At 42.9% G+C, this 26,891-nt stretch overlaps 1 protein-coding gene and 1 long non-coding RNA gene across 4 annotated transcripts in view; one reads left to right on the top strand and one right to left on the bottom strand.

Annotated features, from left to right (window-relative positions):
• The window catches only part of CYP19A1 (cytochrome P450 family 19 subfamily A member 1), a 34,003-nt gene extending 23,239 nt beyond the window's left edge, over positions 1 to 10,764 (top strand). Inside the window, exons 5-9 of the mRNA XM_006746934.3 lie at positions 160 to 274; positions 4,175 to 4,289; positions 4,703 to 4,865; positions 7,729 to 7,970; positions 9,173 to 10,764. Coding sequence (XP_006746997.1) covers positions 160 to 274; positions 4,175 to 4,289; positions 4,703 to 4,865; positions 7,729 to 7,970; positions 9,173 to 9,421 — 884 coding nt within the window. The 3' untranslated portion in view covers positions 9,422 to 10,764. The remainder of the gene's footprint in view (positions 1 to 159; positions 275 to 4,174; positions 4,290 to 4,702; positions 4,866 to 7,728; positions 7,971 to 9,172) is intronic.
• Positions 1 to 26,891, bottom strand: part of LOC145723511 (uncharacterized) — a 113,928-nt gene that overhangs the window by 22,748 nt on the left and 64,289 nt on the right. For 2 of the 3 annotated variants that reach the window (XR_014148625.1, XR_014148624.1), the window contains exon 1: positions 303 to 598. The exons of the other annotated variant lie outside the window; for it this stretch is intronic. This is a non-coding gene — a long non-coding RNA (uncharacterized LOC145723511). Of the gene's footprint in view, positions 1 to 302; positions 599 to 26,891 lie in introns of those variants that run through there. 3 annotated transcript variants of the gene reach the window in all.

The following is a 26,891-nucleotide window of genomic DNA, read 5'->3' as shown; positions in this document are numbered from 1 at the left end:
AATGTTGATTTGTCTAGTGGCATTCATATGGCTGAAACACCCACTGAAGCCCAGGCTGGTAAGAGACTCTATACAGGGGATCTTCTCTTCTCAGAATACCCTTCTCGGGCTCACATTTTTGCTCAACTACTCTGCTTTTTTGTTTGTTTGTTTTTCCAGAAAGTGCCATCGTGGTTAAAATCCAGGGTTATTTTGATGCATGGCAAGCTCTCCTTCTCAAACCAGACATCTTCTTTAAGATTTCTTGGCTATACAAAAAGTATGAAAAGTCTGTGTAAGTAACACAAGTTTGGAAAACTTACCAGTGAGATTGGATTGACTTTGGGTTGTGTCTTTGCTATTGCTGGCCTCTTCAGCTAGCTTTCTGCCTTCAGAACCCACAGGGAAGCTGTGGATTAAGTTGCTGATGAAACACTGTAAGCAATTTGGCTGCATGCGGTGGCCAGACCCAAGAGTAAGGGAAGCGTTGGGCCCAGGCAGCTTTTCAACAGGGGCCAAGTGGGTGGTCTGTGAGCCCCATGTCTGGAATTAGGACACCGCAGTGTAGTTTGAGTTGAAGAGAAGGGTTGGCTGAACCTATCATTATTATCTGTAAAAATTCTCTTTTCATATCTGGAAAATGGAAACACAAAATCATTTTATAGTCATGTTGCTTCTGAATGAACTTAACATAATTCAACTTGTAGGAATTAACAGTAGTCTCAAAAGAATTTTTTCACAATGAATATAATGGACTTCAATAAAATGTGTGATTTCCTTTTTTTTAGTCATAGATAATAGTCTTTGGGGAATCCTGAAACCATCATTAATGACTTTGCTTTGGTTATAGATGAGTCTAGACAAAAATTGGACAAATGCCCAATGGCCTATAGACTAAAAAATAGGTTTCTAGAGTTTAAGCCAGCCACTGAACACTACCCCCTCTAACCACTAGTGAAAAGCCTACAGGATTTAGAGACAGACAGACATGGTTTATATCCTGTCTCTACCGCTTAGTAACTAAATGGCTTTGGGAAGTTATTTAAAGTAAAATTTAACCTACCTTCCAGAATAGAGATATAGATTAATGAGATCCTATACACAGGGCAATTAAGACAGAGGATGGCACATGGAAGGTGCTAAAGATGTTAGTTTTCTCCTTCCCTCTGTTCGTATCTTCTCCCGGATGTCCCTGATGATCCTAAATTCTCCATCTCTAAAAGTTCCCAACTTGTGCAAAGACCCAACTTTATCCTGTTTGTGTATTTTGAAATTTAGTAACGTTAGTCTCCAGGAAGGAAGCCAACTTGATGTTGCTTTATATATTCTCATGTGGTTCGTGAGTATTAGGTAGGTGATTTGGAAACCTGGGTCTTTATACATTTCATTTAGTTTCCACCAGACCTTATTGTGACTTGAATCAATGAGATGAAGGATTCATCTCTTCCCTATGTTCAAATTTGGCAGTGGTCTGAAGAGTCTCATTTTATAGTTCCTGGTCATTAGTATGGCTTTGGTTTTGGCCAGCAAGCCCACTGAAACTTATTGCATGAAACTGTATAATGGTTTCTCTTAGGTTTCTATAGAAATTAGCTCCGCAACTCTCCCTCTGTATATAATATTTGCCAATGGTCAGTACATTAATCTATATCTCCTATATCCTAGAGCAGTAAAGACTTCGAGAAATCTTTTAATCTCCTCTCCCATCCATGTCCATTGCAATAATGTCAATGTTTTTTTTTTTTTAATGAGGTATAATTGACATAAAACATTATATTACTTTCAGGTATACAAACAACTTCATGACTCAGTATTTGTATATATTGTGAAATGATCACCATTATATCTAGTTACAAAACTTTTTTCTTGTGGTGAAAACTTTTAAGATCTATTCTCTTAGCAACTTTCAAATCTGCAATACAGTATTAACTATAGTCACCATGTTGTGCATCATGTCTCCATGATTTATTTATTTTTTAACTAGAAGTTTGTACCTTTTGACTCCCTTCAGGCATTTTGCCCAGTCTTACCCCCACCCCCACCTCTGGCAGCCACCAATCTGTTCTCTGTATCTATGAGCTAGAGTTTTTTTTGTTTTGTTTTAAGATTCCACATATAAATGAGATCATATACTAGTTGTCTTTCTCTGTCATGCCAATACTTTTTAGAAATATACTGATGGAAGGGATTCTGGGACATCTACTCCCATCCCTATTTATTCGATTTTATACTTCTGCCTGTCTTGATTCCCAATATTACAGCAATATTGTTTTCTACTTTTTATTCTGGCAAGTTTAAGGCTTTTTAGCCACAGAATACCTTAAATAGGTGTTTGTGGCCTGGACTGATAACCTAGCCACCCTTGTTTGTGTGAAAAATACGCTCAGAGTTCCAAAACACAGACTCACAGATATATTCTTATAATACATGATTGTAAGTCAGATTTCCTATTCCCTGAAGACTGTCACTGAACTCAATTCTCCCAGTTTTTAAGGGCATATAAATTCAGATGCATACATTAACCTGAATAAGGAGGATCCCAATGGGCATTCATAGACCCCCAATTCTGGCCCAGGGAGGAAGTAGATGTTCAGAAGTGGCTGTAGTTCCATCAAGGAATTCTCCATGAATTTATAGTCTTAGGGCATTTCAACAACTCCTAGACCATTTAGGGGCCATTGCTCAGGTAGGAATGCTACGAGCATTCACAGCCCACCAACTGAGTGAATATCCGTCCCTTCTATGTAAGAGTTTCAACAAATATTTGCTGAATAAATGGACTGGTAGATGAATGAATGAATGTGAATATATCCTTGGTGTATTCCTGGCGGTATGTATGTATCTATATTCACACCTACAGAGATACACAATAGATGGCACCTCATTTTGAGTGACACAATTACTATACTAGCCTGAAGAATACCTCTTCAAATGTTTAAACACCTTCCTTGAGGGACGCCTGGGTGGCTCAGTCAGTTAAACATCTGCCTTCGGCTCAGGTCATGATCCCAGGGTCCTGGGATCGAGTCCTACCTCAGGCTCCTTGCTCAGTGGGGAGCCTGCTTCTCCCTCTGCCTGCTGTTCCCCCTGCTTGTTCTCTTTCCCCCCACCCCGAGAAATGAATAAATAAAATCTTCAAAAAAAAATAAACACCTTCCTTGAGATGCCCAAAAGAAACTTTAAAAAGTGGGAGGAATCTTAAAGAATCTTCCCTTACTTTTCTTACTGCACTGGAGTAAACATAGAGGCTATTCACGTCAACATCATCAACAGGGTGTACAGGTACCATGTCAACAAAAATTTCAAAGAAAGATTTATTGTACATTTAATGTAATGCAGAATACCATTCCCTGAGATTAGGGGACAATACACTTACACATGGAGGCATACACTTTAAGACAAAGGCAAGAATAGCAGAATCTAGATCTTAAGATGAACTTGTTCACTGAGTCTGAGCCCTTCCCTTTAAAAGAGATGTAAGAGATGTAAAGTAGGTTACACAGAAAGAGAACGATCCGAACTAGAACCTGACTCTCTCTTTCCAAGGTGCTCTTCCCTCTACTACGCTGTCAAAATGCATATGCTATACATACTCATGCGGATAGTCAGTCACTCTATATCTACTTCATGTTTACTATGTGGCAGAAACTGCAAGGTACAAGAGTAAATATCAAGAATAATACTTGATCCCTTGTGCTCACTTTCTAGAGTAGGACATCTCAAACTCAATTGTTTCTGGAGCTGGGCAAAGAGAAATGGGCTGGGTGGTTACAAGTCCCCTGGAAGTGAAGGTGCTGGGGGCAAATTGGAGAGTGCCTGCCCCCACTGAAGACCTTCACTGGCTTTTGGTTTTGTTTTTCAATTTAGACACTGTACTGGACACATCAATAATCAGAAAACACGGCTGGATTTACCATTTTGGTACCAGCTTTTAACCTTTAACTAGAGGTTACAGCCTTCATTTTGCTGCCAGTACCTAGAAACCTTAGCTAAATTTGGTTCCTTAACATGAAGCATAATGAATATGTAATTTAAGGATCTTTATGAAGAATTAAGTTTAAATTCAGTTATTCGTGAGTGCTAATGGCTTCAATTAAAGCAGATAATTTTATTTAAACAAATGGCAAGTGAATTCATTTTTCTAGATGTCTTAACTGACTACAGATAGATTATATTTTCACTTCTTTTTTTTTAGCAAGGATTTGAAAGATGCCATGGAAATTCTGATAGAAGAAAAAAGACACAGAATTTCCACAGCAGAGAAACTGGAAGACTATATGGATTTTGCCACCGAGTTGATTTTTGCTGAGGTACTGACCTGGATTAACCATAATTCCCATACAATATATGTACTTGACTGTGTGTAGGTTATGTAAAGACCCCCTCTTGTAATTGCTTCATACTTCTGCTTTTAAGTATCTGCTCTAGTACTTCTATAATGATGACCCAAAGAGCCCACTCATTAGACATTCTGGCAAAACTAACCTTTAAGACTGAAACTACTGTGTCTGGACAATACAAAATACGTAAATACGTAGATAATTGGTTAAATTTTTCCTCTTTCAGCTGAAGACTACTATGAAAAATGTCCATAGTCAATTACAGAGATTTAATATTTATGACTTCATTTCATTGATGTTTTTGATCCCGACTGTCCCTTTCCCTTCTTTTTGGAAGCTTTGATTCACTTTTCCAATTTTTCTCCCTTCTTCCAATTGTTCAGAAACGTGGTGACCTGACAAGAGAGAATGTGAACCAGTGCATACTGGAAATGCTGATTGCAGCACCAGACACCATGTCTGTCTCTGTGTTCTTTATGCTCTTTCTCATTGCAAAGCACCCTAAGGTTGAAGAGGCAATAATGAAGGAGATCCAGACTGTTATTGGTAAGAACTGATCAAATAATAATAGAGCTTTAGATAACAATTCCTTCTGAACGTCAGCTTTTTATGTCCTAAGAATCTGATTTCAAACAAAATCTTTATTATAATCCACCCAGAGAACAATAAAGGTAGTCATTTTGCCACACTTGTTATGCCAGATAGGTTGCAAAGTTAGTTCCATTCTTACTGTGTTTTTTTTTTTTCATTATAAAAACAATGCATGCTCACTGAAACAAAATTAAATAACACAGAGATGTATAAAGCAGAAAGTGACATTCCCTACCCCTTCCACTCTCCTCACCAGCCTCATTTGCATTCCCCAGGGGGAACCACTGTTAATACTTTGTTGTGTATTCTTCAAGGTCTTTCTTAATGTGCACGTAAATGTTCTGCCTACCTTACGGGGGCCAAATGCTTTTGTGGGTCCACCCAGGGAACTGGTTATCATCTCCAGCAGTGTTTCTGGGTTTCAAGCTGTCTGTCCACAAGTGAACTTCCAGTCAGTGGCAGAAGGACAAGGGGAGGATGACAGCAAAGGCAGGAGAGTGATCAGTTTCCCTCTCCCCCAAATCTAGTGATGCCGGACCCTTCTTCCCCCTGCCCTCTCCTCCTCCACCAGGTCCCTGCTCAGCTCTTCCCAACACTACGTTTTCCCTGCTCTGCCTTTCCCTGAGCATCATTCCGCCCACTGCTCCTGACGCTGCCACCTCCTTCCATACAAACACTGTCACATTCGGAAGAAATCACAATTGCATTCTGGGGGGAAAAAACAGAATTCCTTATTTGAAATGTCCTTCACATGGATAATCTTTTTTTTTTAAGAGAGAGAGAGGGCAAGAGAGAGCGCGTGCAGCTATCCTGCACATGGGGTGGGTGGGGTTGTTGGGGAGGGGCAGAGGGGGAGGGAGAGAGACAGCGTGGAGCCTGAGGCAGGGCTTGATCTCATAGCCCTGAGATCACAACCTGAGTGGAAATCAAGGGTCAGAAGCTTAACTGACTGAGCCACCCAGGCGCCCCTACATGGATAGTCTTTTTAGGAACACATTTCTGACATATGAGGAGATATCAGTAATGACATAGACTTTTCTCTCTTGACCTTATACAAAATCCCTGTGAAATGACTTATTTGGTTGTAGAGTGGCACCATTTTTTAAAGCCATCTGAGGGGCTCCTGGGTGGCTCAGTCGTTAAGCATCTGCCTTTGGCTCAGGTCATGATCCCAGGGTCCTGGGATAGAGCTGCGCATTGGGCTCCCTGCTCCGCGGGAAGCCTGCTTCTCCCTCTCCCACTCCCCCTGCTTGTGTTCCCTCTCTCTGTCTTTCCCTCAAATAAATAAATAAAATCTTAAAAAAAAAAAAATAAAGCCATTTGAGTGCTACTTGAAATAGTTGATAGTAAGGGGAAATTTCACAGAAGAGTTAAATACGTGAGAGAAAGGGTCTACAGATGTGTTGCTGTAAATGGGAAATTGCCTGGGAAGATAGATAGCAGGAAGCCAGAATAACAACCAAGCCCCAAATTCCAGAATGGTTTCTCATGTGCCCCCGTCAGGTTATGGGTTCTGGGTTAGGTGCAGGGACACATCAGTGACTAAGCCAGAGCTATTCCTATACTTATGGGGCTCACAGGCTGGCAGGAGAAAGAGAAATTAACAAGCAAACCCAGTGGAGTGAAGAGTCATAGAATGAGGGAGTTCAGGCAACAGTGAGAAAATGCTCTTGAAACCATGAGCCTTTAATACAATTTCCTTGAGAGGTGAAAAGTGTTTGTGCCCCATGACGTCCCCCTGATAAATAAACCTCTGCAAAGATGGAAAACAGCTGAACCATTTGTACGTGTGTTCGTGCTCCCTCTAGATACACACACACATTAATTACTTCCTAGGGAATGCCTCTGGTTACCTTCTCTGTCGTCTTCCCTTCTACCCCCTCACCCCAGATAAATGTACCCCCTTAGACCTTGAGTGTACAGAGAGCAGTATGCAAGGGGCAGGGCTGTTAGAGTTCTCTGACCAAATGAGATCCTCTCTGAATGGTGTAGTTGTATAGGAGACAGGGCTGCCTCAGGACCCTGGACTGATTTTGATTCTGCAAAAGTGGTAACCCGTTCAAGCTGCTCTGAAACTTTGCCAATTCTGGGAGTAATCCAAGCCTCTCTGACCAGTGTCAGGCCAGCCTGAAACAGTGGGAGTATCTGTCAATCCCCAGGACACCCAGAGTTTAGCTGAGGCACCTATTTTGCTGTGGTAGGGAGAGAGGTTCTTGCCACTCTACCGCAATAGGTTGTTCTTGATGAGATGGAAGGAGGGACTCTCAGTGATGCGTTCCAGGCAGATGACTGCACAGGCAACCAGAGGAGAAAATTTCGTTGAAAGGGGTTTAATTCACCATTTCACTTTGACTAGAGAAGGAGTGAATGTCCCCTAGAATTTAGAGGAGGAGACAAATCTCAAAGACCTCAGAGGCCAGGCAGATAAATGTTTGAAGCAGACTGTGTAGGTCTACATATAACTGCAGGTGGATGTCCCTCTAAAGGGCTCATCGGCCACTCAAGTTCAGCCCCTCATTGCCATATAGGGATGTGGGTCCAATATCACCAGGTTTTCTGACTTTTCTAGAGATCCAGGCTTTTCCATGAAATCTCCTAGGTTTTATAGTAATTGGCTTCAAATCTGAATTTTTACAAAACACGCTGTGAACCAAATGACATATTTGGCCCAGGTTACTGGTTTGCATTAGAATTCTAGAAAAAAAAAATTTTTTTTTCAGCCAGGAGCAGACTGTTCTATGGAAACTATGGGAGTTTTAATGCCCATCACATATTGAAACTATCATTACCTCCTTGTCCTGTTTATCTGTTCCCGCAGGTGAAAGAGATGTAAGAATTGATGATATGCAAAAATTAAAAGTGGTGGAAAACTTTATCTACGAGAGCATGCGGTACCAGCCTGTTGTGAACTTGGTCATGCGCAAAGCCTTACAGGATGATGTCATCGATGGCTACCCAGTGAAAAAGGGGACTAACATTATCCTAAATATTGGAAGGATGCATAGACTAGAGTTTTTCCCCAAGCCCAATGAATTTACTCTTGAAAACTTTGCAAAGAATGTAAGAGCCCTTCCTTAAAACCAAGCGCACCACTCTTAAAAATGTCAACTGTTAAACCCTCTCCGGTTCTGTGTTTGCACCATGTACATTTCATTCAATTTACTTCTTCCCCTCTATGGCCTCCCCAGAAGAACATGTTTCCTCTGGCTCAGAACATGACTACCATATTCATCCTCAAGCCAAGGATGCTGGGTCTCCAGCTCTGAGAATTATCCACATGGTGCCCACACAATGGGTCAAAATGTGAAAAGTCCAGGCCCTTAATTTGGCTACCATGAGGCAAATGTTGTTTAACCCAACCAACCTACTTTTCCATTTCAACTTGTCACTTTGTAATCACATAGACTCAGCTCTAGCACCATCTAAGCAAAGGAAAATCCAGTTGTGCTTCAGATGGAAATCAAACGAGACCAAAAGATTTAGTTTTCGCAGTCTGCCTTTGGTTCACCAAATGGCCCCATGAACACTAGTTCCCATTCTAAATAGAATTCAGTAATCAGAAGAGCTTCAGCTTTTTCTATCATTGAAATATACTGTAGATTCTGCTTCAATTATGTCAAATTTTAGGCAATGATGTTAATTAACCAAAATTTTCCAAATATTTCCCTCACTGTTCTATTTTTCCATTTGCATCTAATGTAGAAACATGATCTTAATTAATCCAGTTCCCTAATTCATTCCGTTTCTATGTGAGCAACCCGTGCTATATTGACAACTGGTCAACAAAAACTTATTGAACATCTACTATGTGCCAGGTACTATGTAAGCACAGATGGTAACAAGACAGACAGATGTGGTCCCCATTAATTTTTTGCAGAACTAAAAATATTTGGATGCTTGGTGCTAATAGGCCAGGAGTCAACATCTTTGCACAGAAACAATCTTTGCCTTGGTGACATGCAGAAGAGTAGTAAAGCTGTGGCCCATTCCACAGACCTAGTTGAGTATGATAACACTGGCTGTAATAAGATGATGTGTGTTGCTTTACCCCAGGAAATTTACGTGAAAAGCAAAAGTGGGGACTGTGCAAACTGGGCATATATCACAGGGGGTGAATCACATTGGATAAAGAAGTTACAGTCACTCATCTCAGTGAGGGGACAGTATGGTTTGGACCCTGTCACAGCGTTCTGACCCATCAGTGGTTTCAGGGTGAATCAGAGACTGCATGACTCTGGCTAACTGTCTGATCGTTTTCATAGGTTCCTTACAGGTATTTTCAGCCTTTCGGTTTTGGGCCCCGCAGCTGTGCAGGGAAGTACATCGCCATGGTGATGATGAAAGTCGTCCTGGTTACACTACTGAGACGATTCCACGTGCAGACATTGCGAGGAGAGTGTGTTGAAAGTTTACGGAAAAAATATGGCTTGTCCTTACACCCAGAGGAGACTAGCAATCTGCTGGAAATGGTTTTTATCCCAAGAAATTCAGAAAAGTGCCTCGAACACTAAAGAAGGCTGATCAGTACCTACTCTGGAGCATTTCTCATCAGGAGTTCACATAGAAATCACCCGTTCACCATCATGGCGAACATTCGGTGGCCTCTGCCATTTTATAGGCACGCCTCGTATGGACTGTCAGCAAGTCAGGAGATGTGGGTCATCTGTTCTTGTCCAAACCAGACTTCCAGAGAAAATAGAGGCCAAGAGTTTGCAGGGGAAATGGTCAATCCCACAAAACACGCTTTGGAAAAGATAGGCCACCAGCAAAACTTAGGTCCTCCTTCCCACAAAATCTCCACTGCCCTGCCCCAAGAGCATTTTAAAGTCTGGGGCAGAAGCACTCTCCATTGGAGAGGTCAGCCTGATGCTTGGGTACTTAGGGCCAAACATACCTGCTAATGTGAATAAAAGTGTTTTGATTTAGTTTTCAGTGGTAGGCTCCCCAACATTCATATTCTTTGGAGAACTGCTTACAAATTCAACATTTGACTTTTCCTATGAATTATTCAATTAACTCTTGATTACCCACAGGTGACTTGCCTGTGGCAAAAGTTAAATAGGGGACTATCCTTTCCCAGTCCCTCAACTGGCCTCAGCCACTCACCTCCACTACAATAGATATAGATTCGGGTAACATAAAGTAACTTAGTAATAGCCTGAGTAAAATATTGTCAGGACCACACATCTGCTGTAGGAAAAAAAAAATCACACAATGCATTTCAAATTCAAATAAAAATTCTTCTCTTCATGTTCGCATCATTGCTTAGCTCCACTAGTGCTAACCAAGAGATAACTTTAAATAATGACATCTATTAACTCTTACAATGGCCCCAATGGTTTGAGGGAGGACAACTCCTCTACATTTACATCTAATTCCACAACCCAGCGGGTTCAAACCCATTCCATCTTCTTTCTCAACAGTTTCCCCCCTCTTTCTTTCCGTGATCCCGAAGTCAACAGCAACAGATCAGTAGAGAACATGGTCAGGGTAGAGGCTCTGCAATCATCTTTTATCCTACCTCGGATTTAATAGTTACCTTAGAGATTTAACAGCTGTTGAGTTTATTGAATCATTATACATAGCCATGGATAAAATGCACACCTTGTAAATTAGTTCTTTAAAGAGAATCAAGTATGGGACGCCTGGGTGACCCAGTCAGTTAAGCGTCTGACTCTCAGTTTCGGCTCAGGTCATGATCTCAGGGTCGTGAGATTGAGCCCCATGTTGGGCTCCGTCGTGCTGGGTGTAGAGCCTGCTTAAGATTCTCTCTCTCCCTCTCCCTCTGTGCCCCCCGCCCCGCTCTCGTGTGCTCTCTCTCTAAAATCAACAAACAAATAAATAATAAAAAATTTAAAAAAAGAATCAAGTAGATGAGTTAATTTTCCAAACACCACTCCACTTGTGTTATATAGCCAATATGATTGTATCTACTGAATGCCATTTAGAAATTGAAAAACTCATTTACAAGTAAGTAAATGTTTGCCGTTGAGTCAACTGCCATCTCAACATTTGAATATTCTTTTCATCCTACTGTTTGGTAATAGGACAACAGCTGAGTATAAAATGAGTGTAAGCACCTTGAGAGCAGGAGCTCTTTTCTTTCTTTTGTAATCCATCCCAATCCCCCATTCTGACTCCCTATATTTACTCTGGAGGAAGGATAGCTCTGAACAGACACTCTTGCTCATAGATAATCTAACTCGTCCCAGAATCCAAGTAAAGGGGAGGCAGGTATTCTAAGAATTCAAGGATAAGTATTAGTAAAGAAGGAAATATTTGAACTTGGCACTATATAGATCATTTATATGGCCTATACATACACAGAAATATGCCTATGTACCTGGATATATATCCATAGTCAGGTCTGGACAATCATCCAAATAATTCAGACCCTGGAAAGAAAGGCCGGGATTTTAGATGTAATGTATCCAAGTTAATTCACACACTTTACTTTGCCTCTTGCTGGAGCTGCACGGTAGAGGAAAACAGTTTCAGATCAGTATACTTCGCCCATCCAGTTCCCTTGGAACTTCTACTGTATTTTGTATGTACATATGTAGCTGAGGCCTATGTCTACACAGTCAAAGTGAAATGGAAGGTTTATATAGTTATATAGAGACATTGTAGATATAAAAATATGCTGGGGAAAAGCTAGGGATGGGGGTGGGGGGCAGGGAAGGATAGGAAGAGGGGAAGTACTGGTTTGAATGATCCAAGCAAACTCCTGGAATCAAATTATCTGGGTAGTCATTCAACTTTTCACCTTGCTTGGTCTGTACTGACAAACCCCATACGTTTGTACAGGCTTTGCTTAAGGAATCTGGAATATCACTGACTTTTCATTAGGCCGATCAACATATATTTGAAAATCCTGTTTTCAGAATTTTGCCTCATTGTTATGTACTTAATTGTCATCTTGAATGTGCTGTGGATTCGGTTTTCACCAGTTTTCAAAGAAACTGTCAGTGAAATGCATGCATTATAAGGGCTCTATTATTGTGAAATCGTGAGGACAATTGTGCCCTCCTATCTTTAGGACTACTGGACACCCCCCATCTGCCTTCTTTGACATCCCACTCTTTCTTCTTCCAACTAGAAAATAATCCTATGCAGAATGTCCCACATATTGAGAAATGTCAGTTGGAAGTCGTCACTTTTATTTCTAAATAGCACCTTTAGTCACTCATGATGCTAATATTCCCATAAGTGTGTGGCATTGCCCCACTAGAAAGAATACTACTAGCTGGACCCTCCTCAATCTCTTGTATCAGCTGGGCTCTGTGACTGAATCTCTCACCCATACTTGAAGAAGGATTTGCTAAATTAAGTTCTGTCAAAGTAATGAGTGATATGGAATTTGTGGTACTTTAGTTGGACTTAGCTCACAAAAAGCAAAGTCAAAGGCTGAACTCTCCAGGGCTCAACAGATAGGGCCTGCCCTAGTGAACTCCCTCATTACTTTTCTGCAGCTTTTTGCAGATGTTGGCCTATATCTAGGAAGCCAATGGCCATACCTTGTTTCCACCAAGTCAACCAAACAAACATAATGCATTCACACAAGTCAACCTGGTCACCAAGCCCAGCCCATTAGGTATATTCTGCCCTTCCTCTTCTATCAAGAAAGCATTTTAAAGCATAAAACAAATGGGAATCGTTATAAGAATATAATTATAAAAATTATTATAAGAATAACCTGGAATCCACTCTAATTATAACCAAATGCAAATGTTTCACAGACTTCAGTATTTTAATCTACAGTAGTTCCCCTTTATCCACGGTTTCACTCTGTGCAGTTTCAGTGACCCATGGTCAGGGAGAGGATGATCCTTCGGACGTACTATCAGAAGGTCAGCAGTAGCCTAACACTATGTCACAGTGCCTGCATCACTCACCTCACTTCTGCTCATCACGTAGTCATTTTATCATCTCACATCATCACAAGAAGAAGGATTAGTACAGTACAATAAGATCTTCCGAGAAAGAGTGAGACCACTTTCACATAACTTATTACAGTCTATTGTTACAATTGTTCTATTTTATTACTAGCTATTGTTGTTAATCTCTTACTGTGCTTAATTTATAAATTAAACTTTAGCATAGGGATGTTTGTACAGGAAGAAAACAGTATTATAGGGTTTGGTACTATCTGCGGTTTCAGGCATCCACTGTGGGTCTTGAAATGTATCCCCCATGGATGAGTTGGACTACTGTATTAGTAAAATATTTCTTGGGATGAAGATCTGAAATTACAAGACTTGGAGGTTGAGCCTGTGGCCCAGTGGTTTTTTTAAGTTCCTTTCAGCTCTATTACACCATAAATAAGGAGGCACTGAGGCCAAATCTGGCCTCAGCCTTTTCTTAAATGCATAGTTGGGGCAAACTGTTCAATCTCTCCATACCTCAGTTTTCTCATCAATCCAATGGGGATAATAATTACTTCAGAAGGTTGCTGTGAGGATTATAAGGGATGATTCATGTGAAGCTCTTAGAACAGTGTCTGGTACAGGGCAACCTCTCAAAAACCATAGGCATAATAATGATGATGCTCAGTCGTTACGTTGACTCATGACACCCTCAATGCAGTAGAGAGGGCAGAAGATGTGTCAGATACCTCTACATCCATTTTCTCATTTTAAGCTTCAGGACAACTCTCATGTTAGTATGATTGCCCCAGGAAGCCCCACATTGTATCCATGAGAACTGAGACCCAGGGAGTTTGGGACACTTACCCTCAAGTCCACCTCTCCTTCCAAAGCCCTAGGCCCCTTCATCAAGCTGCTTCTTTGCAACAGGACTCACTGCTGGAAGACTGAGGAGGTCAGTCCCAGTTTCCCAGCTCTCCCACCTTGTGATGCTAGGTAAACCCCTTTAGAGACCTGTCATTCCTTGCCTCCTTACCCAAGGAATCTGACACAGGAAACAGATGAGTTTCTCCATCCATAAAATCTGGATGATTCTGCCTTACCCACCCCACACACAGGTATGTTTGGACAATCTTTCTCAAAAAAAAAGATAGTCCACGGGAAAGCGCTATAAAAATTCTCTTAGTATAAGGTGGGGGATCTAACGTGTGGATGCCAACATCTGCCTCAATAGGAAATTATCAGATGCCATTAGGCTATTCCCTAACCACTAGGAACATTTCTAGTTTTGCACAATTTCACTTCATTTCAGATGCGCACTGTGAAAAAAGGAGAGTGGAGGAAAAAAATAGTAATTTACTATAAACACACGGTGGGCAAACTGCACCTTATGATGGCCATAAAATCACCTCTATTTTGGCCAAACTGGAAAATGCTAAGAAGCCCACTATGATGGACAGCTGTTAAGCAATTTCTTCATTTGATAAGGATTCCAGATATGAATGAACTATTCAGTCCCTCATCTCATTATTTCCAAATAGTCAGGGGTTTGGCCTGGAGGAGATGCAAACAGACATAGTGCATACAGGCTTCCGCTGCTAGCCTAGGTAAGCTTGGATGGGTAAGAAGCAGAGCACATCACCCTTTTGCCTCCTTTCCACTCCAGGTTATTGTGAAAGTGTGTTTCTTCTTTCAGACCAAGAAAACAATAATGCCTGCATTTACTTTCTTATTCTATTAAGTTCTTTACTTTCTCATTTAATTCTCCCAACAATACTATGCAGCAGGTACTATCCCCATTTCCAGAAAAATTCCCCCATCCATCCATTTATATTCCTTTGCTACCTGCTTGCTAGAGTTTCTCTCTGATACCCATACATACCCCAACACACATGGTCAGTGTCTCAGGTTCTCTTATCAAAACCTGCTCTCAAAAAAATTTTTAAGTCTGCTTTTATCCAATCTGCTTTTCTTTTAAGATTTTATTTTTAAGTAATCACTACACCTAACGTGGGACTCGAACTCACAACCCCAAGATCAAAAGTTGCATACTCCCACCAACCTGAGCCAACTAGGCACCCCTCTAATCTGCTTTTTACATCTACCTAAGTTATAAATGATAAAGCAAAGCTAAGGCTTGAAATGTTATCCTCCCTTCCAACATAGGTTTTTGTTTGTCCAGAGGATTTCCCAAAAGCATTATAGGCATCAGCAAGCTGGGCTTGTGGAAAGAGAGGAGGGAAAAGGAGGTAGTGCCTTTGAGAACCCCTTAAAATGATAGCACCTACTTCACCCACACAGGAAGCTGGTTCTACCTATACAGTAGTGTCTAGGTTGTTAGGGGTCCCAAATCAGAATGTCTTGAGGAGCCAGGCAGGTAACATAGATCAGACGATCAGGCCAGCTGTTAAGTAGAGCTTGTGTAAAAAAAGGAGCATTCTCACCTAAAGGCATTCAAGTTCCATGCTCTTAAAGCACAGTGCCAGCCAGACCAGTCATCCTTGGGCTGGACTGGGCTAATGGCTTAAGATCTCTAACATCAATCCCTTTCACACCCTTTTTTTTTTTTTTTTTGATGCCCCCTTCCCATCTAACCACCCTGTGAGGCAGGCAAGAAGTCTCCATTTCACTGATGAGGAAACTAAAGCACAGGGAGGTCAAGTGGTTTGTCCAATGTCACACAGTAAAGACCACATCTAGGATTCCCCCCAAGGATCCCAGCTCCAAGTCTGACTTCACCCAGCCCAACTTCCCTTCATAGCTGGCCATCTTCTGAAGATGACTGTGGTGACCTCTCACCAATCTGAACCTCGGTGGACCATCTGTAAATGCAGATTACACCAGAGGACTTCTAGACATTTTCAATGCTTTCATTCTAACTTGTTATTTTGCTTCATAAACAGAACACCATTTCCCCCTTTATATCTAGGCTCTAATAAACTGAGTGAATAAGGCAATTTCACTTGCAGTTCACACATGCAATTTGGCTGCTGAAGGGACCATCTGGATAATAAGCAAGATCATTTCAGGGGGCGCCTGGGGGGCTCAGTCATTAGTGGTCTGCCTTCCACACAGGTCATGGTCCCAGGGTCCTGGGATCCAGCCCCGCATCGGGCTCTCTGCTCAGCGGGAAGCCTGCTTCTCCCTCCCCCACTCCTCCTGTTTGTGTTCCCTCTCTTGTTGTGGCTCTCTGTGTCAAATAAATAAATAAAATCTTAAAAAAAAAAAAAAAAGATCATTTCAGATGATGGTAAGGACAGCGAAGGAAATAAACTGAGTGATGAGATATGATGGGGGAAGGGGCTCTATTTTAGTGTTAGATGGTCAGGTGAGGCCTCTCTGAGATACTGACATTAAGACCAGATTGACAAAGAGTAACTAGTCAAGATCTGGAAAAGAAAGTTCTAGATAGAAGGAATAGCCAGTGAGAAAGCCTTTGGGTGGGATGAAGATTGGAGTACTTGAGGGCTCGCAAGCAGTGCTGCTGCAATGTCATAATCAGAGGGAGCATGAAACAGGGTTGATGAGGTAGGCAGATGCCATGGCCCCAAATCCGTGTACTGGAGCCCTAACCCCAATGTAACTGTATTTGGAGGTAGAACCTTTACAGAAGTAATTAAGTTAAATGAAGCCATCAGGTTGGGGCTCTAACACAGTAGGATGAGTGAGAGTCTTGCCAGCACACGAGGACACAGTGAGGAGACAGCCATCCACAAGCCAAGAAGAGAGTCTTCACCAGGGACTGACTTGGCCAGACCTTGATCGGGGACTGCTAGCCTCCAGAACTGGGAGAAGATGGATTTATGCTGCTTACATCATCCAGTCTATAGTATTTTGTTACGGCAGATTGAGCAGACTGAGACAGCAGACCAAGCCGGACCACAGGGACCACAGTAAAAAGCTGAGCAGAGGTATGCTGGATCTGGCTCATTGCAGCTCACAAAGGTCAATGCTGAGTTTTCAGAAATTGTGTGAGCCAGTAAACACCAAGTTGGTGGCTTGAGATTGGCCTCAGTGGGAGTATTTACACCATGGAAATGGGCAAATTCTATAAATCAAGGCTCTTCTCCCTCAACCCAGACCACCCTGCCCTTTTAATTTTTGCTCCCAGGACTGATTTCCTGAACTTTCAATCAGTAAACCAGCTCTCCTCTTCACTCAAAATAACCATCAGTATCAGACTTCACAGTTGAGACCCCCCAAAAATGAATCAGAGCCTCAAAGACTCTCAGAGCTAAAGGACCTGTAAGACCATCTGGCTGAGCCCTTGCTCCACCCCCACTCTGCTCAGTGTAGAAACTGAGGCCTGGAGCTTCGTGGCTTGCTCATGGATGTACAGAGAGTTGGCAGGGGAAGAGCACAGACGGCCACTGGCTCCTTGTCCAGTATTGTTTCTATTACACGGAAAGGCTGAGCACTAGTGAACACAGAAGACCATCCTGCCATTCTTACTTCAGTGGAGGCCAGGAACAAGTGGCAATGGCAGGACATTTTTACAAACTGCAAATCACTAAACAATCAGAACTTAGGACTGTTATGACTTGTGTCTACTGTGGAGTCCGCTAAGGTTGAACTTTGGCTGCCCTGATCCTCTTGGTGTGGTTTGCCTCCATGGCTGATCACCTGTGACTTGGTCTATAAGAGCAGAGAAGGGACATTTCCAAGAGAATCGGTGGTCCACTTATCTCCAAATAGGGTCATCTTAATTTTTTTGAAGTCCAATGTTGCTTCAGCTCATAAACTCCACTCTCCACAGTCCGTCAGTATATTTTTAATTTTCTAGGTTGCTATTCATGTTTTCAGATGACACACATCCTGCTCGGCACCCTCTGCAGCCTTTATGAGCATGTTCCCTGTAAGGCCACTTGGGTTAGGAACATTTAAGGAGAGCAGATCAAGAAACAGCTTTCACGGAGTGCCTGGGTGGCTCAGTCAGTTAGACATCTGCCTTCAGCTCAGGTCATGATCTCAGGGTCCTGGGATGGAGTCCCACATCGGGCTTCCTGCTCATCGGGGAGCCTGCTTCTCCCTCTCCTTCTGCCCCTCCTCCCCTGCTTGTGCTCTCTCTCTAATAAATAAATAAAATCTTAAAAAAAAAAAAATGGTTCTCAGGGAACAACCTGCTTTTTACTCAGCTTTAAGAAAATGTACACTCAATGCTGATAACTTCTCATAGCTTCTTGTTATTTATGAAACGAATTCAGATAATTTAAAAGGGGCCATAAGGGCAATCAAAGAAGCTTCCCTCTTTCATTTTTTTAAAAAGATTTTATTTATTTTTGAGAGAGAGAGAGAGTGTACAAGCAGGGGAAGAAGCAGGCAGAGGGAGAGGGAGAAGCAGGTTCCCCACCGAGCAGGGAGCCCGATGCAGGGCTCGATCCCAGGACCCTGGGATCATGACCTGAGCTCAAGGCAGATGCCCAACCGTCTGAGCCACCCAGGCGCCCCAGCTTCCCTCTTTTAATCACACACAAACACACACACACACACACACAAAATAAGTTAATCTACCACTTCTTTTGAAAGATCTTGCAATTATAGATTATGGAAATAAAAGTGGCTTAAGTTCGTTAGGATGAAACACTTGCATCTTTTCTTAGGAGTTAATCATATCTCAGGGTTTCAGGAGAAATTCGTTATATGATTTTTACCGTTTTCATAGATTCATGGAATGTCATTGTTGGGGAAGACACAATCCACCTATAAACCCTCAAGGCCTAGAGGTGACGAACTCTGCCTGAGGCCTCACAGCTCCTGGGCAGCAAGATGAGAAAGCAGCTCAGTCTCCCAATTTTCAGTCCACTGCATGCTTATGAAACTCTCATTGTCCCTTCAAGAGGGCTCAGATTACCCTCTGCCTAGCAGGGAAGGCTGTTCATCACCTCTGCAATGGTGCTGTCATCCAAGGATGGGATCTAAATTTCATTCAGCTTTCAAGGCCACCTCCCGGTGCAGGCGCCTGCCTGTCCTCTGCTCCCAGCCTGGCCCTGGCCCTGTCTCCCTGAAGCATAAAGAAGACTGTGCCTTCGCCTGGCTGTGAACAGTAACATAGAAATGGCAAAAGACATTTTTTTCCCATTGATGAATGCAGCTGAGTGCTTCAACACTTCATTCCACCAAGGTCTGGATGTGAGCCAGCCTTGGTCTACTTGGCCCATATTCAAGTCACTTTTCTTTTCGCCATGAACTATAGTTCTATTCATTATGGGGGAAATTGGAGGAAATGAATTGGCACTTGAAGTTTTCAAGTCATCCTGCGTTTCTAAGGGACTGGCATCGAGCTTGTAGTAAAAACACAGTCATGAGATGCACAGATGTGGGAGACACGAACTGAAAACCTTTTCTTTTTCTGTTTCCTTTTTAAAAAAAATACTATCATCATAAAATACACATAACACAAGATTTACCATCTGAATCATCTTTGAGTGTAGAGCTCAGTGGTATTAAGTGTATTCACGTTGTTATGCAACCATCACCACCATCCATCTCCAGAACTCTTTCATCTTGCAGAACTGAAACTCTGTACCCATTTCATGATAACTTCCCATTTCCTGAGCTCCACAGCCCCCAGCAACCAACATTCTACTTTCTGTCTCTATGCATTGGACTATTCTAGGCACCTCATATAAATGGAATCCTACAGTATTTGTCCTTTTGTGACTGGCTTCTTTCACCTAGCATAAGGTCCTCAAGATTCCTCCATGTTGTAGCATGTGTCAAAATTTCCTTCCTTTTTAAGGCTGAATATTCAATACTCCATTGCACGGATATATATTGCATCTTGTTTGTCCATTCATCTGTTGATGGGCGTTGGTATCTGGTCTATGGAGTTCCAGTAAAACAAACACAAACATCAGCTTTTTCTTCAATAGCAAGAGGTTTACCTATCTGATTTGAATCTTTGCCTCAGGGCATCAGATGTGGAATGACCAAGGTTGGGAAATTAGCTCCGTGAAACTGGAAGGTAGGGGATGAAGAACCTAGAAGACACTCTGCATACAGGGAAGCAGATGGGAGGACGAAAGTAGTTTGTGTGATGGGGCAAAGGAGTGATTAAAAAAAAAAAAAAGTGCTGGCTAACATAGATTAACCCTGGGTCCCTTGGAAGCAGTGTCTACCTCAGGCTTGGCAGGCGAGCTCTGACTTCTAGATCTCTGGGCCGTCTGCAAGACACAGACAAGCATGTGGAAGCTACACCTGAAACGATAGTGCTGCCCAAGCATAAAACAGTAAAAATGACATTATTTGAAAACACAGTTATCCTCAGAGGTCTTGAATAGATTTTGAAAATTATATGTTTTTCTAATTATTTGTTCCACACAATTTTCCACAGGTTCTTTTATCTATACCTGAATGGACATAAGCTGAGGGTGACCCTAAAATTCTATTGGTAGCTTATGTTTCTAGAAAATTCCATTTGAATTATTTCCCTAAATCTCAAGTTACTAGACATCATAATGAAAAATTTATTAATGTATAGTCAATACCAAGGGTATTGTCCTCTGGACACAATTCTAAAAAAGTCATTCCAAAAATGTTCTGAGCAGTAACAGCATCATTAGAACAACAGTATGATCCCCAAGCTGAATATAGAAGTTCCAAATGTCTATTGAGAAACAGCATCATTCCTGTAAATTATATCTCCCTCAGGGGCTTAGTACTGTCTATTTTTTTTAATATTTTCAGGATATTTCCTAACAAGAGGATAATTTTGAAACCATATTACTAGTGTACCTAACTTTTATTTTTCAATCGAACAAAGTGTCATTAGCTTAGTAGCTGAAATCGAAATAGAAACACATTAAATTCAGTTACTAAGATCTAAAGCTGAAAATAACCAGAAAACCAGAAAAGATAGGCACAGAGTTTGTCACTGTCCAGTCCTGTCCTGTCCCAGGAGAGCCAGCCCCTGCCTGTTCCCATTTCTGGACATGTTTTTCTCAATACCACAATAAGGATTTGGTTTTACGCTAAGTGTGGTAGAGTTTTATTAAAATGTAGCAGTGTGCTATAGTTCCTCTACTTCTTAGTATCTGGTATCGTAAATATGTTCAAGTTTAAAGTAGGAAAGCAATACTTCTGGTGATGCTGAGAAACAATATCAGGAATCAGAGCACATGGCCATTGGCACACATAAATGTCTCTTTAATGTGACTGTCTTTGGGTAAATGTGGTGACAAATTAAGTGTTATGAATTTTCCTTTTGGCTCCTTGTGGAAACTGTCCATTTATTAAAATGTACTATCTCTATTGTAATTATGAAGATTGATTTCATCTCCAGAGAATCCAAAAATCAGAATTCACAAACTGGGCTCATGGTGAGATAAATGCAGATACGGAGAGTCAGCATTTAGAAATTTTATAGCAATGTGACTCAGTCACGTCATTCAAGTACGTGATCAGAAGACTCATCTCACTGAAGAGAGTAGGGGCTGGTTTAGGTATTTTTCATTTCATTTTCTTTTTTTTTTTTTTTAAAGATCTTATTTATTTATTTGACAGAGAGAGAGAGAGATCACAAGCAGGGGGCGGCAGGAGGGGGCAGAGGGAGAGGGAGAAGCAGGCTCCGGGCTGAGCAGGGAGCCTGATGCGGGGCTTGATCACAGGACCCTGGGATCATGACCCGAGCCAAAGGCAGACGCCCAACTGACTGAGCCACCCAGGCGCCCCCATTTTCTAGTATTTTATTTTATTGAATATTTTAGGTGTCAGTCCATGATGGGCTAAAAATCAAGAAAAATAATTTGTCCTTCGCCACAGAAGCTCTGCTTTAGACCCTATCTGGGGTTGAATAAATGTGTATATTATGTCTGTTCCAAAGTAAATAACAAAAATCCTTTGGAAACTCTTATTTCCCCCAGATACCACCAGGGTTGAACATGAGGTCATGTTCATAGCAATAGCCACATCCGCTGGTTCTAACTCCCAGCCCTGCCCCACGGGAACTCCAGCCCCCGCATTTCTCTCACAGATCTCTGGTCTCCTAAGGTAGCCACCACTGGACCACAACAACTTTATGTGTCTCTCTAGATTTCCTTGGCCCCAGCTTTTTCCAGAACCTCAACCATTTGCTCAAACGAAAAGTGCCAGCAGTCACCATCCCCTCATCTCTTGATACCTCCTGGCTGTCTTAGCTTCCCCCCCACCATGCCTGCCATAGCTGGAGCCTCAACAGCCATGCACCCAGGTCCCATCCAACCTGACCCAGGGGGCTCTGGCCCCTTTCACTGCTTCTGGATCCTTGGAAGCACTGTGCTTAAGTTCTGGGGTCTGGCTTTCCCAGAGGCTGCTGGAAAGAATCAGTGACCCAACCTGGAAGTACAGGGGCCAAACAGGAGACAGAAGGGAGATGGCAGGTAAATTCTTCTACCTCCCTCCCCCACAAGTTCTAATGCTTGGTGCTTCTCACACATCCTGTTTTTATTCTTTGCTATACCTCTGTGGTGGGTATTACCATCCCCACCTTACAGTCAAGGAAACTGGGGTTCAGGGAAGATAAGAGTGTCCAAATACACCACACACAGGTACAGTCTGGTCAGTGCAGAACAAGCCAGTGCCAGCTTCGACTAGGATCTATACCAGGAGCCTGAGCAAGGGACACCTAGCCATATGTAAGAAATCCAGGGGCAGAACTGTTCCCGAAGGAGAAGAGATGCTCCCATCAGAAAGAAGGCATGAGAGGGCTTGTCTTGCCTGACACTACCTTCTTCTGGAATGAATGACCAGTGTTGGAACTCATTTTTGATGGGGTAAGTCCTGACCCTGATGTGGACCTGACCCTGGGTCCCAGCCCAGCCACATGCTGGCTAAGTGACTATGGACCTTGTGGATCTCTGGGCTCAATTCCCTCATATGTGGGTGATAGAAATGCCTTCCTCACAGAGTTGTTCTGTGACTCACAGGATGCTTTGTACATTATCACATTGTGCAAAGGTTTGTTATTACCTCAGACTCCATCTTTAGCGCCCAAGAAAATCCCATATAAGCTGTGGTTTCAGCTGCTTCTCTCTTTCTACATCCTGAGTTTGGTCTTGCCAATGGGTGGAGTCAAGCTGGCCCAAATGCCAAGAAGTACAGCCCAGTTTACTTTCTAAACCGTAGGATTCCCATTTTCAGTTAGTGTGAGCCTGGAGACCCCATACAAAGGTGCCAAGACCTAGCTTAGGGTGGGGAGGAATGTGGGGCATCTAGGGAGAAGCAAGTTAGCCGGCCACAGAGGGATGCAGGTCAGCAGGCCTGAGATGGGGAACACAGTTTGGGGAAGGAGTTTAGGGTGAGGAGGTGAGGTCCAAGGAGACACAACTGAGGGAGATTTTTAAAAGACCTTAAAGGTCAAGGTTTAGACTGAAGGCCCATTCGAGTCATATAAAATAATGCCTCATTTTGCAAATGAGGGAACAGCTCCAGAGAGGACACCTGCCACTCTGGTGGGTGGGCCCTCCTGGGACTAGAACTCAGGTGTCCTGACTCTTGATCTAATGCTTTTAAAACTGACCTTTATCTCCTCCATGCCACCTCCACCCTGTGTCAAGAGACCAGGCTGACTAGACTTGCCAGGACAGCAACCATTTTTAAACAGCCTATCCTAAGACATTTCCACTTGTCAGAACACAGGTCCCAGTTTGAGGTTTGGGTAGTACGCTCCCCCCCCGCCCCCGCCCCCCGCAAACCGGCAGGAGGGCCACGCAGAGGACCCAGGGCCTCACTTTGATTGAAGACCTCCCACAACAGGCTGGGGGAATGCCCTATGGTCCTCGCGTCTGCCAGCAGGGGGCAGACATGGAAAAGATTTGTCAGCTTTGAAGTTTGGCAGCTTCCCGCAGAGGGGAGGGCGGCCTGCCTTGGTTTCCAGCAGGGTCTCTCACCAAATTGGGCTCCCAGCCAGGGACCAGCAGTAAAAAACCAGTATGATTGGTTTTAGTGTCTAGTAAAATGAAAACATTCATAAATGTTCATTTGCTCTGTCATTTCAGATTCTTTAGTGCTTATGCTGGCTGGCTCCAGACAGGGCACTTGATTTTAAATCATCACCAGACCATAGAAGAGCTGTGACCTTGGGGAGTAACTCTGGACACTTGGCTTCCACATTTGAAAGTGAAGGGGGAAGAAAAAGAAAGAAAGGAAAAAAAAAAAAAAAAAGGAAATGAAGGGAACCACAGTGCCCACCTATCGAGGTTGTTGACTAGCACAGATTAGAATTTGCCTGCCACATGGTAAGGACTCAGGTGTATTAGCCAGCACTTAATAGTGGTTTTACTTTATTAGCTTATGTCTTAAATACTTACTGAGCATGTACTATGCATGAAGCCCTAGGCCAGGTGTTTAGGAGATAGAATAATGAATAAGAGGGCAACTGGGTGGCTCAGATGGTTAAGCGTCTGCCTTCGGCTCAGGTCATGATCTCAGGGTCCTGGGATCGAGTCCCACATCGGGCTCCCTTCTCCTTGGGAGCCTGCTTCTCCCTCTGCCTCTCTCTCTCTCTCTCTCTCTGTCTCTCATGAATAAATAAATAAAATCTTTAAAAAAAAAATAATGAATAAGAAACTTCTTCAAAAACATCACAATTATTATCTTTTTTCTATTGTTATCTTTTTTCTATTATCTTAACAGTAACTCTATAATCTCTGATTCCTTTTATTGTTCTTGTTATGAGGAAGCTCAGTACCAAGTCTGATGGTCAATCTGCTGTTTTGTCCACAGTGGCCAGCAGACTTGTGTTTTTCTTTTTGGTTGTTTCTCATATTCTATTTATATTCATATTTTACTAAGTCACCATATAAATCTTTGACCTGACCTGCTCCATCCAGGGGTGTGGGCTTGCTGCATTGCTGACAGGAAGCACTGGTCAGAGATTAGAGCACTTTGGGGAAAGGAGGGCACCAACCCAAAAAAAAAAAACCTTATTTACAGGTAAGGAAGTGGCTAATGAGGCCTGAGGGAAAAAGGAGGAAGCAGAGACAGCAACAGTCAAAACACCGCTGAGAAAGACAGGGTCTGGGCTCCTCCGAAGGAAGAAAGAAAAGTGGGTGAAAATACACACGGCCCAGGGCCACCTCCCAATGTGGCAGAGAACAGGGAGAAGAGAAGGCCACTGGAGGTGTGCCTGAGCTAAAAAAGCACAGGTTAGGGGAGGAGTCCCTTTATATGCATTTCAGGGGTGAGGGGGAGGGGAGACAAGTAGCAATAGGTTTCTCATCAAGAAATAAAAAGGGGGAGGGGGGTGGGAGGATGGGTTAGCCTGGTGGTGGGTACTGAGGAGGGCACATTCTGCATGGAGCACTGGGTGTTATGCACAAACAATGAATCATGGAACACTACATCTAAAACTAATGATGTAATGTATGGGGATTAACATAAGAATTAAAAAAAAGAAAGAAAGAAAAAGGGGGGAGTAGATATCACCGTCCCTGCAGAAATAGTTAGGCACCTGAGGGGAGAAGTTCCTGGGGTCAGCCTGTCCCACACCTGAGTCTCCAGGTTCCCCTGTGATTGTGAGCTGGCCTCAAATCACTGATGTTCCAGGAGCCCCCACCCACCCACCCCTCCCTCCCTCCCCACCTCCCACGAACCAGGATGTATATGAGGAGCTAGTCGCCACATACGTTCAAAACACAGCAGGGCTGCCATTGGCCTTGCTCGGCACAAGTTGAAGAGGCCTGTAGGCAGGCCAGCACACTTGACCTGAAGGAAGAAAAGGAACAAAAGCCAAATTGCTGACTGTGGCAAAGGAGAAGCAGACTGACCCATCTGTTAAGGAAATGTCAGGACCAACCAAGTCACAATGTGACTTTTATAAACTAAGCAGACCCCACAAAAATTTGTATCTCTGTGGGCCAAAAGGTATGTGCAGAAGCCATAAATTGGAAACTATCAAAATGTCTATCAATTATAGAATGGATAAAATGAGTTGTATTGTCATAGAGCAACGAGAATGAAAAAACCACAGCTACGTACAACAAAATGCATGAACCTGATCAGCAGAATGTTGAACAGAAAAAGCCAGACCCAGAGCAAGATGGCGGAGGAGTAGGAGACCTGGATTTCGTCTCCTCTCAGGAATTCAGAAAAAGCCAGACCCAAATATCTTTACATAAAGATCCAAGACAGGCAAAACTGTGGTGACAGTCAGGACAGTGCCTCCCCTTGAGGGCAGTGAGCACAAGGGGGCATGAGTTCGTTTCTGGGGGGCTGGCCACATCCTTACATGCTTACACGCATAGGCGTTCCCTCTGAAAAGTCATGGAGCTGTGCATTTTTCTGTAAGTATATTAGATTTCAATAAAATTTCAAAACAGTCAACAACACAAGCAGATCCTGGAGTCTTGATACAGCGGGTCCCAAGGAGAGTAGTAGCCCCAGTGGCAGTCCACCTTGGTGCCAAACAGGCGTAGAAGGTGACCAGGGAGTGAGGAGTGGCCACCACCCCAGCAGCTGGCTTCTTAGGGTTGTCAGCCAACTCACCCAGAGATCCCGGCCTGGTTGCCCTGGAGAAGCTAAGCAGTGCCATGGCGCTTGCCATCCCACGAGGGCTGCCTGGTGTGCCAGCAAAGCCAAACTGTCCGGGTTTGAACACCAGCTCCACTGCACCACCCAATAATCTGACCTTAGGTCAGTGTCTTAAACACCCAGTGCCTCACTTTCCATATCTATACCACAGAGGTGATGATAAGTTGAGTACATTAAATTTGGAAACGTGCCAAGCACTTTGATCCTCACACCTACCATGTGAGGGAAACTCCAGGATTAAGTGATTTCAATGGGGCCACATGCCTCGTAAATGCAAAACGGGGATTGGAAACTGAGTTCTGCCTGGTTCCAAAGCTCATAGTGTAAGGCTTCCCAAGAAAGAGAAGGAAAACTCCCTCCCAGAAACCACAAATAGGGAAGATGACCCAAGGAAAATCATTCAAATGCAAGGAAAAATGTAAGACTTTGGAATAAGCAAAGGAGATTACTGCATAGCCTTTCAGTGGGATGCTGGAGCCTTTGCAAATTACCTGATGCTATTGAGTTATTTTACAACTCTGAAAATTGCATACAGGGGATAGTGCAAAGAATTCTTGTCTAAAGACATGGAAATAAGCTCTGCAACCTCTTCGCAAAACATAATAAAGCA

This window comes from Leptonychotes weddellii, chromosome 9 (genome assembly GCF_054177405.1).
Source record: "Leptonychotes weddellii isolate Sample4059 chromosome 9, ASM5417740v2, whole genome shotgun sequence".
Classification (NCBI taxonomy): Eukaryota; Metazoa; Chordata; class Mammalia; order Carnivora; family Phocidae; genus Leptonychotes; species Leptonychotes weddellii.
The sequence above is the reverse complement of the archived record's forward strand: the minus strand, read 5'-3'. Positions and strand labels throughout refer to the sequence as shown.